The sequence below is a fragment of the Terrapene carolina genome, unplaced genomic scaffold, assembly GCF_002925995.2.
Source record: "Terrapene carolina triunguis isolate 2854851 unplaced genomic scaffold, T_m_triunguis-2.0 Scaffold96, whole genome shotgun sequence".
In the NCBI taxonomy this organism is placed as follows: Eukaryota; Metazoa; Chordata; order Testudines; family Emydidae; genus Terrapene; species Terrapene triunguis.
This window is the reverse complement of record NW_020664447.1, coordinates 11,978,925-11,995,236: the sequence shown is the minus strand read 5'-3', so window position 1 is coordinate 11,995,236 and position 16,312 is coordinate 11,978,925. Positions and strand designations below refer to the sequence as shown.

At 40.7% G+C, this 16,312-nt stretch overlaps 2 protein-coding genes across 5 annotated transcripts in view; one reads left to right on the top strand and one right to left on the bottom strand.

Moving 5' to 3' along the window:
- The window catches only part of IMMP1L (inner mitochondrial membrane peptidase subunit 1), a 72,464-nt gene extending 67,832 nt beyond the window's left edge, over positions 1-4,632 (bottom strand). For 3 of the 4 annotated variants that reach the window (XM_024194949.2, XM_024194951.2, XM_024194952.2), the window contains exon 1: positions 4,575-4,589. The gene's annotated coding sequence lies outside the window, so the exon portion shown is untranslated. Of the gene's footprint in view, positions 1-4,574 lie in introns of all 4 variants that reach the window. The other variant, XM_024194950.2, reaches the window with a different exon arrangement.
- A 125-nt stretch (positions 4,633-4,757) lies between these two features.
- The window catches only part of ELP4 (elongator acetyltransferase complex subunit 4), a 263,164-nt gene continuing 251,609 nt past the window's right edge, over positions 4,758-16,312 (top strand). The window contains exons 1-2 of the mRNA XM_024194948.3: positions 4,758-4,932; positions 14,594-14,629. Of these exons, the coding sequence (XP_024050716.1) occupies positions 4,764-4,932; positions 14,594-14,629 (205 nt within the window). The 5' untranslated portion in view covers positions 4,758-4,763. The remainder of the gene's footprint in view (positions 4,933-14,593; positions 14,630-16,312) is intronic.

The window sequence follows — 16,312 nt, the reverse complement described above, 5'->3', positions numbered from 1 at the left end:
ACAAGCACCTGAAGAACCACAGAGAAATACCCCTTCCGATTAACGTACTCAGTGGCTAGGAGGTCTGGTGCCAGAATTGGAATAAGCATGCCATCTATCGCCTCTCCGCAGATAGGGAAGCCCATTTGTGCAAAGCCATCCACAGTGTCACGCACGTTGCCCAGAGTCGTGGTCTTTCAGAACAGGATGCGATAAATGGCCCTGCACACTTCCGTCAACACGAGTCAATGGTCGACTTTCCCACTCTGAACTGATTAGCGACCGATCGGTAGCAGTCTGGAGTAGCCAGCTTCCACAGTGCAATCGCCACGCGCTTCTCCAACAACGGGGCAGCTCTCATTCTCGTGTCCTTGCACCGCAGGGCTGGGGCGAGCTCATCACACAGTCCCATGAATGTGGCTTTCCTCATCCGAAAGGTCTGCAGCAACTGCTCATCATCGCAGACGTGCATGACAATGTGATCCCACCACTCAGTGCTTGTTTCCCGAGCCCAAAAGCGGTGTTCCACTGTGGTCAGCACCCCCGTGAATGCCACAAGCAATCTCGTGTTGTAGCTACTACGCATGGCGAGATCAACATCAAACTCCTCTTGCCTTTGTAGTTTAAGGAATAACTCCACCGCCACTCATGAAGCGTTAGTGAGAGCGAGCAGCATATTGGTCAACAGTGTGGGATCCAGTCCTGCAGACCGAAGAGGCACAGCGTGCAGTACACAAACCGTTGAAAGATGGCGCCAAATGCAGACAGAAGCACAGAGGTTGCTGGGATGCGAAGCAATGCATCACGGGGCATTGGGACAGGACCCAGGATGCCCCGCGATCCCCTCCGCCTTCCCACAACTCTTAGTGGCAGAAGAGGAAGAGATGCTCTGTGGGATAACTGCCCAGAGTCCACCGCTCCGAATACTGCTGCAAGTGCGAACACGCTATTTCAAATATTTAAATATGTGGAATATAATTTGGAAGGAAAGTGAAGGAGGCACTGATTTCAAATATTATGTTTTAAAAATCTAAGCATATTTGAAATTTTAAGACTGAGCCTCATTCACCACTCTTTTACATCAGTTTTACATCAGCAACTCCACTGAAATTAATGGAATTGTAAAACTGAGAACAGGGTATGAATCAATCTCTGCATTTATTCTGTTCGGCAGGTTTGCCAATCCCAGACATTCACAAATTACAAGACTCCTCCACCTCCGCAAAAAAACTCACGAGACTGGCTAAGTAAACATGTTTTAAATAAAAGTCGCATTGTTTATTGCCTGCCTTTTGATTTTTTGTTTAAGCCGCCTTTAGGGGAAAGCCACCAAATCCCAACTTGTGTGTAATTATCTCAGAGTCAACATTCAGACTTAAATACACACACAAAAGTGCAGCCTCCTTGTTCACTGATCACAGGGAACTCATCCTCTCCTGTCCCTGGGATATTAGCAGCCCTCCTTTCCTTCTCTCTCACCCTCCCCAGCTATACAGAAGACAGAGCTGCTGCATTCCCTCTCTTTGCATGCTCTCCCAGTCACTTATCCTAGTCTACAGTCACCTGACCGCCATATTTCCTTCCCTTTTTCCTGACAGTCTCCTATGCATTCCATTTTTTTCTGCCAGGCCAGATTCCCCTGAATCACCTCTCAATCTGCCTTCTGCTTCTCCAACATTTCTCTGACCCCTACCCAGTTCCCTAAAACATGCCCTCTCCCTCCTGCTGTCCAAAGTCCAACTTCTATCACCTGCACATTTTCCCATCCCATGGTGACCAAGGGGGAACTGACTTCCCTCAGGGTAGTCTAGCTTAAGCCCCATTAAAACAATGTGCGAGTTTATGCTGGAGCTAGTGGTATAATTTCTAGCTTGAGTACACATCATGCACTAATTTTAAGCAAGGCACCATGCTAAAAACAGAAGTGTAGTTGCAGCGGTGTGAGTAGCAGGAGGGGCTAGCTCCCTAAGAACATATCTTATGTGTCAGATGGGATCACAATGGGGGCAGCTAGCCTATCCCGTGACTTGCGGTGCTGTGGCTACACTGCTATTTTTAGCATATTAGCTTCATCAGAGCTAGCACAGGTATGTCTACTCAAGTTGGAAATTACACCTTACAGCTCCAGTGCAGACGGAGGCGGTGCTAGCCCACTGCGGGGCCCTAAGCAGGAATATTTTGGCAGCCCGCCACACACACACAACACGTAACAAAAGTGAATAGGGGGCCCCCTTAAACTGCTTGGGGCCTTAAGAAACTGCTTAGTCTGCTTATGCCTAGTGCCGGCTCTGAGTGTAGACATACCCAATGAGAGATAACATCCGTTTTTGCTGGGGGCAGTCACACTTTTCATTTACAAAAGTTAAAGCAACATGGTGACTATTTTGGATGAAGGCTAAATTTCACAAGATTGAAGGCAGAAATCAGAAATTAAAAAAACATCACTGAAGGGGCTTAATCCCCATCACCTGCTGGGCTAGTGAATGCACCTAATTAGTCATACTTTGCACCTGGTGAGGTGAGTAGCTAATTGACTCTTAGCCAGAGGGGGTGGAGCTAAGCCATAATAAGTAGACTGAAGGAGCCAGGGCTTTCTGGCTGAGGGTTAGGTTACACAGAGACAATAGAGGTGGCAGCAGCAGCAGAAGCAGAGTTCCATTTGAACTTTTGTCTGGATTTGTTTGATACCTTGGAAAAGATCTGAACTTAAGTGACTTGGCCGGAGGGCTGAGCAACAGAAGAGCTGGGGCTAAAGATAGTGGTAACATCCCAACTGATGCCGGGGGGGGTGTTCTGAGGGTGAGTGAGCCCTGCCCCAACCATCAAACAAATATTGAGGATCATTATAAAACCAAGTGATTTGGCAATGCTGGCTTAGTGCAAATCCTGGCATTGCCCCTTCTTCCCAACAGCTGCAGAAGGAGGAGGCCTTAGATGCAGATGGCTCTGACTGCAGCAGAACCAGTGTGATTTTGCTGAGTGGGATTTTATGATGCTAGAAGCCAAGCTTTATGTGTTTAGACTTGACAAGAGGGACAACATTTGTTCCTTTTAAAATTCTGGAGTATCAAAACTTTGTAATTTATCTTTAATGCAAATATTGTTTTAAGAGAAATTCATAAGCAAAAAAAAACCAGTATTTCCAACCCCAAACGTGCAAAAATCAAGAGTGAGAACCTGCCCCAAATTATTACATTGGCTTAAATATCATGAGGGTTTTTTTAAACAATAAATCATGTTTGATTTTTTTCTAGTTTATAAAATCTTGGTGATTAAATGTGCATGTGACAACTACACATGAGAAAAAAGTGGACACACAAATACGAGCCCCAGCTCTCCTTTGGACCAGTCTTTAAATCAAAATTCACCTCACTGTCAAGGCTTCTTTCAGAAAGCACATGAGCTAAAATATACTCAATAAAATTTAGATAATCTCTTCATTATTTTTATATATATATATATATATATGATTAAAATGATTATCAGAAGCCACATGGTGATACTAAACTCAGGTATTTCATGGGTTTTCTACATTCTCGAATTTGTATTATTGAGAGTCAGGTCACAGGCTAAATAGAAAACAACATATACACTACTTAAAGACGCAAAATAAAAACATACTGTATTGTTAGCGACTAGTTCAAATATAGTAAAAACCAGTGACGTATGGGAACTACACTTCTCATACTAAGACATTTTCACTTTAGCCCTAATCTTGCCATGAGCTTTATATGGGGGTCCCCCAACCTGGATGTCACTTCAAGAGAGAGGGATCTTAAATAGCACCATTCATCAGAGAATCTCAAAGTGTTTAATAGAAATGAAGGGAGACTGCCTACTTAAGCATCACACTTCTGATTAAATCTCCTTACCTGCTGTTAGAAGTAACGTTTAATATTATTAAAAGCAAGCTTTTGTTTTGTGCATTTACTACCCTGTCATGTAGAGTTTCCCGTTTATGGTTTTTTATACAAAAACGAGAGGAGAAAAACAGTTTGTAACTGTGAAAGCACTGAGATTGGCCAGGTAACTTAAGAGCACCTGTAATACTTAAAATTTTAACATTCAATTTCAAGTCGCTGTTGGCCCCTCACACAATGAAGTCTTAGGACGCAACCCTACACTGGCACCACATGGACGGACCATCTCTAAAGTCAACGTGGTTCCACACAGACACAGGGATCGGCTGGCTCCGAGCCTTGGTCAAGGTCACCAGGCAGTCGGTCAGGATTAGACTCCTGATCTCCAAGAGCCGTGGGCTGGAGCCACCCTTCCCCTCGCGCTACAGGTGCCCCGCGTCTCACGAGCCCTGGGTTTCCTCTGAGCCAGCGGCGCGCGGCATTCAGGGGATGAGAGAACAGCTCCTCCTTCGCCCCTCCTGACGCCCGGGGTCCGTGGGGGAACCGCCAGCTCAGGACACTGCGCCGTGACACGCACCCCTAAAACCTCCTGGTCAGGGGCGACATTGGTCCAGAGGTGTCAGGGGAAGACCCCCGTGATCTCACACCCGGGGTGGGGAGCCCCCTCGATTCCGGAGCAGCTGGATAAGGGGTAAGACGCAGCCTTTCCCCGCCCGCCATCCCTCCCTCACCTACCTGCCTGCCCCGCAGCTTCAGGATCTCCCCCTCCCGCACACCAGAGCTACAACGCCTGCCAACAACGCTCCTTGCTATTGGCTGGCGAGGATCCCAAACCGTCTCCCCATAGGTCGAAGCGGGCGGAGGGGGACGGGAGCTCATCTTTCCCGGCGTCCCTTTCCTCTTGTCAACCGGGAGGAAGCTAAGATGGCGGCCTTGGCGACCGGCGGGGCGACGCCGAGTGACGGGGCTACCAGTTTCCAGCGGAAAGTTCCTGCTAGCAGCCGCCTGGCCGCAATCGCGGGCACCCGGCCCTCGGTGCGCCACGGGCAGCTGCTGCTCTCCAGTGGGCTCCCCTCCCTGGATTGTGTGCTAGGTTGGTGCAGAGCCGGGACCCGGCCTCGCAGCGCAGGGTGCTGGCTGACTGTCCCCTATCCCCCACCTCCTTCTGCTGGCTGCCCCCTTCCTCCTATTCCTTGTCTGCTCCTCTTCCCTTCCTTAAACCCGCAGCTACTTCAGTGCCGCCTCCCGATTTGTGGTAGTGGGAGACTCTTTCTGCCAGTCCGACCCTCCCCAAAGCCACGCTGACTTGGGGAAGGGGAGTGAGAGACTCCTCACCTGACACTCATCCTCGAGGTTCCTTATTTTTGCGGGGTATGGGGGAGATGCGCGTAAAGGTCCTTACAACCTGCTTTGTGGGGTGAGACGACTGCACCGAGCTATTTGGGCTTCGTATACGTTTATACTTTTTTTTTTTTCTGGAATGGAAGGATTTGATGTGCCTGGTTTTTCCCAGTGAGACACTTGCTGTCTCACTCTTCATTTATTTCAAGTCTTTATTCATTCAGATGGTCAGAGAAGGGGGTGGCTTACTGGACTAAGCCTCAAATTATGAAATAGTGCCAAATACATCCCTAGTGTAGTAGCCTTCTGTGGTGTTAGACCTTGGAAGCATTTTGGACATGAACTTGAACTGTGGGTTAGGGACTTGCTCTATTTTCAGCCATTGATGGCTAGCCACGGGTATAGCTGCAGTTCTATAACACTGTAGAAAAGCACTGGGTAAGAACTAAGTATAATGTATTTATTTGTGTAAATTAGTTAAACTGCTATACTGTGTGGTTTGCATCAGCACAATTTACACAGATTTCAAATGGGCAAGTTCCACCATTGAAAATAGTGGCTTTGCCTGTCTATGCTAGGCTAGGGGCTTGCGCTGGTGCAGCTATCCTAATGACTGTTTAGGTAGATCCTCAGTATAAACAAGTTTTTAAGTTTCAGGTATCACAGGCATGACTCAGCCCTTTCATCCCTGGAGGCAGATATCTGTAGTGCTAGCATTTACTATGTTTGGGCATCTACAGGTGAGGTAATAAATGATAAGATGGTATTTGCTCTGTGGAAACGATTCTTCTGCCTTGGTGTCCTAAATCTCTCTTCTGCATCCTCCCCCTCTCCTATGCTGTACATAATGTAGAGAGAGAAGAGAGAACACTTCTGCTATCTTATCAGGAATGTTGATCCATCTTAGGGAGAGAGAAACATCCTTCTTGAGGGAGACACATAGCTGCATTTCATTACTACTGTATAGTTTGTAAAGCACTTTGAGAAGAAAAGTACAATATAAATGTAAGATAACTAAACTGACCATCTTAATTCTTGTGTATGTTCTATTTTATAAAGTGGAGTTTGAAATTCCCAGCACGGTACAGCAAACATGGACAGTTACCCATGGGCTCAATCTTCTGAGCCACCATTTTCTTGCTTACATAATGATTAGTGCTGTATTTGATAAGGTGAATTGGGGAAACTTCTTCCTACATACTCTGTACCCCATCTAAGCTATCTATTCCCTGTCTTTAAGCATTCAGTAACTTCCCAGCTTTTAGAAAAAATATTTATTTCAAGAGAGAAAATGAGAACTTAGTGAGATGTTAATATTAGGTGAACTACATGAAAGCCCTTCATCCCCAGAAGGTAGCAACTACTTTTTTGAAGGAATCCAAACCATGGGTGACTGGCAGGTTTGCAAAATTCAGATTCCTTGCACTGAACCTTCACTAACCTCCTGGCCTCAAGGAACTATTTATCCTGGCTTCCTCTATCTAGCTTGCAGCTGTATATATGTGATCACTTGCTAAATTGATTACAGCATGCATGAAGACCTGTGTATAGATTTTTTTTCTCCCTGTTGCCTACTAACAATTTCACAGATAAATAATTGACAATGTAGTGTATTGTATTTCATTGTTACTGGGATTTATAGTGTGTGTTTGTTTGGTTTTTTTAAAACTCCTTGTGGAGGTTTGCATAATAGAATGTTCTACATCTTTATTTTGCAGAAGATATTTACAATAACACCATGCACAAACTTCCTTCGTTCACAGTTGGGCTTCAAGGTAGTGTTTTGTAAGCTCCCTACCCCCAAGGAACAAAAGTGTGTTAATGTTAAAGCAAGAGCCATGTTGAAAAGAGCATTTGTAATAGGTACAGATCTAGGATAGAATAGGGGTCATTAGGGTTGTAGTGAGGCTTGTCAGTGCCTAGCTACATTGTCCCCCAAACTTTGCCAACATACCTGTTAAAAGTACACTGAATACAGTTGTATATCACTACTTTAAACAACTACTCAATACTCTTTTCGCTTTAGCCAATGGGGAGCTCTGTCCTTTTTCTTCTACACTAAAATGATCTTTTATTTTTAAAGCAGCTACTTCTGTCCTGCCCTTCATTCATGAACTTGATTTTTGAACCAAATCTGTTCCATGCAAATCCTATCCTTTGTTGTGAGAAATGTTGAATCAAGAAGTTGTTTGTGGGGTGGCTTTTTATTTGTTTGTTTGTTGTCTTTATGCTGAAGAAATTTCATAGTGTTTCACATAACATTGTTTTTCCCTCACTTTGCATATCAGTCTTCCATTTGGGTTTCTAAGACTGAGAGTTATTCATTATACTCTTTAACATGTTCAGTTCCATTCTTATAGTATGGAAGTTCCAACACAGAGACACAACATTATCCCCAGACATCACAAATAGGAGCTAGTGAAATCATGCTGGTAAAAATACACTTGTAATTACAATTACAGCCTGTATCCCAGCATTAGCACAGCAGCAAAAATAAACTGTTAAGAAGAAACCATTAAGCAAAGATAGAACTTGAAGAGGACTATATAGTAATTTAAATTGCCCTCTGTATACTTGTTGAACTGGTACTACTGCAATTTACTGTTGTAAACTATCTTTTTTCTTTTTCTTTAATTTACTCTTTTCCAAAAAGAGAGGGGTAGCTAAATGCAGTAAGTTTCTGATCTAGCAAAGCACTAAGCCTGTGTCTATCTTTAAGGACACAAGTAGTTCAGTTAAAGACAGTGGCACTACTCATATCCTGAGTTAGGCACAGGCTTGAGTTAGGGAGCTGCGGCCCATAGAAATATATTTTATTACGTTTTATAAACTGTCATTGTCTTGTAGCGTATATGTCATATACTGAAAGCTTTTCTGTCTCAATTGGTTCAAGCAAGATAGTATTTGTAAAACACTGAAGATGCAAATTGTTATATAAATGCTAAGTATTAGTTTTGCTGATGTTTTTCCTAATTTTATCAACTTACTGTTCCCTTTAAGTCATACAGATTCATACTTCTAGTAGATTTCCATTTCTGGCAGTATTTTTAAATACATAATAAAGGAGTATATGCTCTAAACAGGAATATAGCATATGGTAATTCTTCTGTCTAGTCCACTCTTCAATGGAAAACCTTGTCCTCCAAAATCGTATCACCAGTATTTTCTCCTTCCAAATGCATCCTATAAGAGATACATGATTTATATTATGGTTTCAATCTTTTCTATGCAGTTCCAACAATTCTCTCTTTCTTATTCAAGCCTCAAATCTCCATGCTTTGTATGGTGGTGCAGAAAATGAACTGCTCTCAACTAGCACCATGATAACCAATACCATATGTAAAGGACTGAGTTGCCAAACTGAGGAACAAACAGATTATAAATACACAGCAGTAATAAGGCCCTTCAAAAGGATTTTGAAGGATTTTAAAATAACCTTTCTTTCTTTCCTTTTCTTTCTTTTCATTCTGTCAGCTTTTCATCTTCTCTCCAATCTATTTCACACCAATTCATGTCTTTCTCCACTTAGAGAGAGAGAAGTGTGTGGGAAAATTCCATGGTAACCATGTACTAGTTTCATATACCATATAATACAATAAAGTTATTTAAAAGTATTTATTACATTTGATACAGTAAAATGAGCCTCTGATCCTAGGAAATGCCAAGCAAGGTTGCGTTTTATGCCCTAAATACTCATACAGGTACTGTAAATCTGACGTATAAAAAGTGGTAGTATGCAAAAAATCCTTGAGACGTAACTTATTAACAAAAAAATCTGATTTTGCTGACAATTTGTCAATCCAGCACCCTCTCAATACAAGTTACTGTTTTAAAAATGTGCTGCTTCTGCCATGAACACAAGAAGTGAGTTTAAAATCTAATGGTGATGATGATGATAATTATCTGTGGATTTCTGAGCTTGTATCCCATTTTGTGTGTGTAACTGCTGTCTCGTAAGATCTTTGAGGCTTGAGCTGTTTGTGTATTGTATAGAGCTAAGCGCACTGCTGGTGCTAAACAAATAATATTAATGTTCTTCATAATGTTTGCATTTTAAAAAAAAGACTTTCTTTGGCCCTGCACTAAATTGTTCACTCTTCTAATTTGTGAAGAAAAACTCCCATTCAACCTACTGTTCTGTTGGCAGAAGAAGCACAGTTAACATAAGACATTAATATTAAAACTGGCATATTGAGCTGTTGGAATACTTTTTGTAGGCCCCATCTATAGTTATTTTTACTTTTGAGCAAATAAAGTGCAATAATAATCTGTGAGAATTCAGAATAATAAATGTTTATACTTAAAAAGATAGAATTATTCTAACAGTTGCTGACTAGCTAGGAAGTTTGTAGGTGAACAGTGTAAAATGTTTGATTAAAGTTGTTTGCCATAACTAATATTAAGAAATTATATGGAAGAAGGATATTATGATGGCAAATGAGGTGACAAATATGTCACTTCTGTGACTGCTACAGAAGTCCTGGGACTTCTGTGTAGTTGAAAGGTAAATGTATAGTACGGTAATATCCCTGCCTGCAAGTACAGTGAATTTTGACTGAACGGTCTCTATGATGATGTATTTCACCGTATATTTTTGCTTGTACAGTAGTTTTAACCATAACTACAGAAGATGCAAAACTGTTAGATGGGATTTGCTCTGTTGGTTGTTACTGTTATATAACTATGCAAATAATTCTTCTGATTAGTTGTATTAGAATAAAAGTACCTTCAGTACAATTTACAATTCTCTCCCTCCTCCCCCCCCAAGTTTCTGTTAGAATATTTGATCACTGTAAAAATCACTTTATTTTTTTGCTTTTTGTCACTTGGAAAATCCCAATTCTGACCTTTTCCTGGCATGCAGCAGTTGGATATCCTGGGTTAATAGCTCAATTTGCTCTATTAGCACACTTAGTTAAATTTGTGTATTTCAGTAAAATTAGAAATGGACCCAACCTAATGCTGTACTATACATTCCTGAACTTTGGGAAGGATTGGATCCATTACTGACTTTGCAGCTGGGCTTAGGTTTAAGTTTAAATGTTTAATATTTTTTCAGTTCTATAATTCCTAACTTTTTTGTACATATACAAAATTTTCTTAATTTACAATTGCTTATTAGCATACCTTCATCATGGTGTATATCCACCAAGTATCCTGCTGTTCAGACTTCATGTTGTAACATTAATTCCACAATCATAACTAATAGATTGGACCATAAAGGAAAGAATATTGAATTAGTACAGTTACTGATAGACATAAGAAGAACCACACCACTTCTTTAAAACAAAAATATCCAGAACCACTTTTTTTATTCTAAATTTTTCTGACAATGCCTTGCAACAGCAAAGGCAATGGTGTCTAAAAAATTGTCATGTTGTGTCTAGCTAATATTTGAGTTATGAAAAAAGTATAGTAATGTGAAAATTAATTAACTGATTTCTCTGATATTTAGAAGTTGCCTGGTCTGGTGTTCTCTATTGTTTTACTGAATTTAAAATCATTTGCTGACTCTTATCAGGTTATGGAGAACAATTCTAGCAACATCAATGAGTTAAAAATGAATTAATGTAGATTGATAATAGATGCAGGACATTTTGCCTCTCCATCACCACTAAGGATGAGATAGTTAGTGACTGAAAGTTGCCCACTGATGGTTATTTGGCCTGTATGAAACAAGTTTGTGATCTTGGTCCCAGTTCCTTTTGGATGTATTCCCAACATTGCAATTGGTAATAATGTTCATAGTCACAGCTGCAAAGCTAAAGATTCCAATTCCTACTGAAATCGGCTGGAGTTGTATCAGGCACTAAATTGCCATATAGGCTGAGCTACCCCTATCCCTGCAGGTGGTCCATGTAGGCCAGGGTTGCTGCTCTTATCAAGAGCTTAGGAATTAATTACCGTTGTACATGACTACCTGTTTGCTGGCGAGGGGATTTCAGTCTCTATGCCTGTTAACCTGGCCTCTTCAATGAGCTCTACATTTGCTTTTAGAAGAAGATATAATTGTATTATATTGGCAAATGCAAAACACGTTAGCAGACTAGTTAACAATAATAGCATGATAGAACTGCATTGACTGTATTTTTCTAACACAGCCTTCTATGGTTCCTTAATAAATGCTCATAAGGAACGAGAGGAGCAAATTGAAATCTGAATTCCTTTAAATACAAATTAAAATGTTTTTCTCCCAGTATAAAACATGGAAGTCATTTTAGATTTTTTGGGTGTGTCAGATCTTCTCTCTCTTTATAGATACTTTAAACTTGTTTTGAAGCTAAGGCCAGAATTCTCAAACCTGGATTCATAAAATTAGGTTCCTAAGATGTATTAATGTGCTGAACGTCTTTCAGTTGCCAGTGGAATTTCTGCTTGACTAGCCTTTTTGAAAATTGGGCTGGTTCTTGTAATACTCAAAAAGCAATTTAGGAGCTTAATTTCAGGCATGTTGATTTGAAATTTTTGGCTTAAATTTATTACTTCTAAACTTCTGGCGGAGATTTTAAATGTTGCAGCTTATTTTATTTGTACCAAACCAGAATTTAAAAAGTCCTCATGTCTGGGTTTGCATATTTAAGTCAGTTTGACTTTTGGATGAAGTTTAAATAGCTGGGTCAATAGTTCAAAAGATATTTTCTAGGACGGGGCCTGCTTAGATATCAAACTCATTCCTAAAGCTCTCTTATCTGTTCTCTTCATCTCCTCTTAGCTATCACCTATTCACCTCAATTGTAATTATAAGTATATATCCAGGGAAAATAGGATATCCACACACGCTTCCAACTTCTCTCCTTCCCTTTGTTTCCCCTGTAACCCCTCCCCAAATCACACCCCACATGCATACTCTTAAGATGTTAATAATGTAAACCATACTTAATTTGCACTGGAAATAGTTCATACAATGTGCATCAAACAAGTTCTTGAATACAAACAGAAAATAGTTATCAAGATCATTTTTACCATGGAGCTTTCTCTAGGAACAACTTTAAAGAGAGTATATTTCCAGCTGGTATTTATTCCATTTGTAGCTCACGTATGATACAACATCCTCGTTTTTGTTTTTTATTGATAGTGATAACTGTTAATGTACGTATTAGGAACACTTAAAAAACTTCATTATATCTGTGTGTGAGTCTGTGTAATCTGTAAGAAATCTAAAGAGAAATAAAATTGTGTAGTCAATATAATAGCTAAATTATTTAAAAACAAGAATATTTAAATAAAAATATTAGCTGATACAGAAGTTATTTATTAACTAAAATTCCTTACTGCAAAATAGTAACCATTAGGCTATGTCTAGACTTAGGGCAGCGTATAGAGTACAGACACTGCATGCTCCCCTACCCTGGGTGTAAATAGCAATGTAGATGGTGAGGCATTGCTTAGGCGAGTAAAGGCATGCCAGAATATTAGGATAAATACCCTACAACAAGGGAACTCAATAGGTGGACTGCAGGCCAAATCCAGACTGCCAGATGCTTTTGAATGGACCCTGAAATATTTGTTTTTACTTTTTATCTTTATTGTTGTTGAGTTATTTTCTCTGGAGTCTGGACCTTGACTATACCTTGATCAAGAAATTTGGATCTTGACAAAAAATAATTGACTACCCACCTGCCCTACAGAAGCTCTCTACGCACTGAAGCAATGTAGCATCCTGCTGCTGGTGAAAGGCTCCAGAAGCGGGGAAAGGCTTTGGCAGCAGGGAGGCAGCAGAGAGAGGCTCCTGCAGCAAGGAGCTGCTGGAGTCTTTCCTTGCTGCCTCGCGCACCATACATAGCGTTTCTCTGTCATGAGCAGCTACGTATGGCAGTATGGATGCAGCCTGCCCTTAACTTCAGCTTGTAGCTATATATACCCTATGTGCTGCCACGAGTGTAGACAAAGCCTCAGTTGCCCTATTTCCACAGAATGTCATTCAGTAAAACATACAGAACTGTTTGTAATACTAAATGTATTTTAAAAATGTTTTATCACTTCATACAGGTAGGATAGCCTTGTTTGCTGCAGGAAATATTTTAGTTTATAGTTGGCATGTTGTACAGCTGGGACAAACATGGGCCCACTTTCATATTTGCCTGCTTCATGAAAATGTAAAATTTTTAAGATTTCTTTCATAATGAGCTGTCTATTCTCTGCCATTGTAGTAGTGGTTTCTCAAACAACTTTTTCCCTTTACTGTCCTCCTTCCACTTCAGTTCTGTTAAGGATAGTTAACACTCTTCTTTATTTTTAAGATAATTACTTATTTTAGGAGAGTGGCCACTTATACTTGTCTTGCAAATTCTACTTGTCCTGTGTAAAGAATTTTTTTTATATAAATATACGCAAAATAGTAGGTTTTTCTTTCATTAAAAGGATGGGTGTGGAGGCTTATGTTTGGGCTGGTAAATGTTATGATCACTTTTTAAAACTGACTGATGGAATTACATCATTGATATTATGAATTCTGAAGTGGGGATCAAGAAAATCAACTCTAATGTAGTCACAATTCAAAATGTGTAGTAATGAATTCAACTGTTCTTTCAAGTGTACTAAGATGTAAGACAGGTTTCTGATAACTGAATATTAATTTCAGCTAACAGATTTTTTTGCTATGTTCATTTGATCATCAGTGATTGGTACATAATGACTGGTTATTTAAACAAATGGGAAGAGAAAAACATTGACGCTCTTAGCTAAACAAGAGGATGGAGTGAATCCTTATTTTTTTAACAACCAGTTAAAAAATCAACCAGTTATGTTTATCCAGGCAGGCCTCTATATATTTAAGGAGATGAGAAGTGTCAAACAAGGAAATGCTTTTAGGGTAGAAGCTTAATCTCTCGGATTTTATGTACTTAAAGACCCCATCCGACTCTCATTTGGTGAAATCTGGCTCCACTGAAGTCAATAAGAGTTTTTACCATTTACTTCAGTGCAGCCAGAATTTTCCCTGTTGACATCAGTGCGAGTTGGATGAGCCCTTGTTGAGGTACTCTGCATGGTTAATTGGTGGCTGTAGAGTTAGTATTATTAATTGCTACTAAATATGGACCCAATCCTGCACATTTTTATTCACATGAGTAGTCCTACTAAAGTAAGTGTTTGATTAAGGCTCTACAGCATTATTGCAGTACTTAAGCTCAGTTGTGTAGATCTCTGCAGGATCTTTTCATATAAAGAGAATAGTACAATATATTGTGAAAGTAATTGTAATGTGTAATATATAATTACATGTAATATGTAATTATTTCATAATAGTGAATTGTAGGAAGTTTGCAAAGGTAATTAAAATGTTGTTCACATTTACATTTTTAAACTTGCTATGTCATCTTTCTTTGACTTATAAACTAAGCAAACTTAATTGTTCTCTAAGGTAACATTAAAATGTAGTCTCATCTTGTTCTTGGTTTTTGTTTTGTTTCCAGGTGGAGGTTTAGCTGTTGGAACCCTTCTTCTTATTGGTTAGTATAGAATGTATGAATATATTGTGCTATACTTTTGTCACACTTAGCTAATATTTTATATAGCTATGATTACAATTTTTTTTTTTTAATTACACTCAAACTTTAATTCTCAGCACCCTCCATGTTTGCCTCTCTTCATGGTCGGTCATTCCCCATCTCCATAGCATTTAGTGGCAAACCAGATTTTTGCTCTGAACCTGGGCTTGGGGACTACCCATTGGGAAGAACTCTCCAGAATTCTCGCCTCCAAGCAGCACGCATGGCATACTCCCAGGTCTCCCTTTGTAGCAAAGCTTTAAAATCTTATAAACTCCCATTAAACTAAATTTCTCTGCCTTTATTGGTTTTGAGATTTTTCTCCCCAAAACTGCTAAACTTAAAACTTGGCTTTCTGAGGAGGGTTTGAAGGATAGCAGCTCTCTTCCTCTTCTCCCTCAGAAATGGCCAACAGAGATAGCAGACCACAGGAACTCAGCAACCAGCTGTAATGTGGGCAAGGTCCATGCCAAGACAGCTAAGCAGGCCACGGTGAAACCTGGCTCCTAGCCAGCATGTGGGTAAGGTCCACACTGAAACAGTTGAGTAGGCCACATGGAAGCTCCCTTCACCGAGACCAGGCCGGATTCAGTGTCATAGAGCTGGAGTTAAGTTTTCCACAGCCCTGCTGCCTCTCCCTTGAGAATGGGACCCCTATTCCCACGTAGAGCCTCATGAATCTTGGGTGGAGGCAAGGTGAAGGGGAGCCAGGAGTGAAGAAATACCTGCTCCCAGCCAGCATGTAGGCAAGATACATGCTGAGCTGATTAAAAAGGGTGCAAAGCATGCCCCCTTCCCACAGTGTTCTACCTGCACCATGAAAGGTGGCGGCTTCTGTGACCTTTCTGATACCAAATGAGTCATTTGTTTCCAGTTGCTATGGCTCATTCCTAATTCTATGCAGTTGTCCCCTGCTTAGCCTGGACCTAGCAACAAGGAGTATGAGGTGAAATGATTTAGAGTGGGATGTTGACTTGTCTTTTCTCTGCCTTCCAGCCTGCAGGAGTCCCACAGGAGGTCATAAAATGGCTACAGTTTTTCTTAGAGAAACATGAAGGATGCATGCCTTAACACTGTCCTTTCAATCTCAATAGTAACCTGCTCTCGGCCTTCTCACAGGGGATTGGCCCAGAGACTGGTGAAGGATAGATACTGCGGATTCAGCTCCTAAAGGGTCAGCACAAAAACTTAAAATATGTAATGAGAGAGTCTCACTTCTAGATCCTTTAAAGAGGAGAAAACTAAAGCTGAGCCTTTGAGTGAGATACCTCAGACTCTCAGCTAACCTCCAGAATTAAGCACAAAAGGGCATCTGTCGTCTCAGGTTCTTCTTCTTTAAAAAATGCCTCCCCTTCTGAAAACAAAACAACAAAACACTTGCAAAGTTGAGGAAGAGCTGTGTAATTCTTCCTCAAATGGTTTATGGGTGTGATTAAGATGGAGTGGGAATTCCCTATCAAGGACTACTTGTACATATGGACTAAGGTTTCCATTACTCTGCCTGAATTTAAGGTTGCTGCATCCTTCTTAGTAAAGAGCACAGTCATGCCAGCTGAGGGAACATTCCTGCCAAACCTGCAGACAGGAGAATAGGATTGTGACTCAGACTAAACTTGGATATAGCAGCCTAAGCCCTGAGAATAT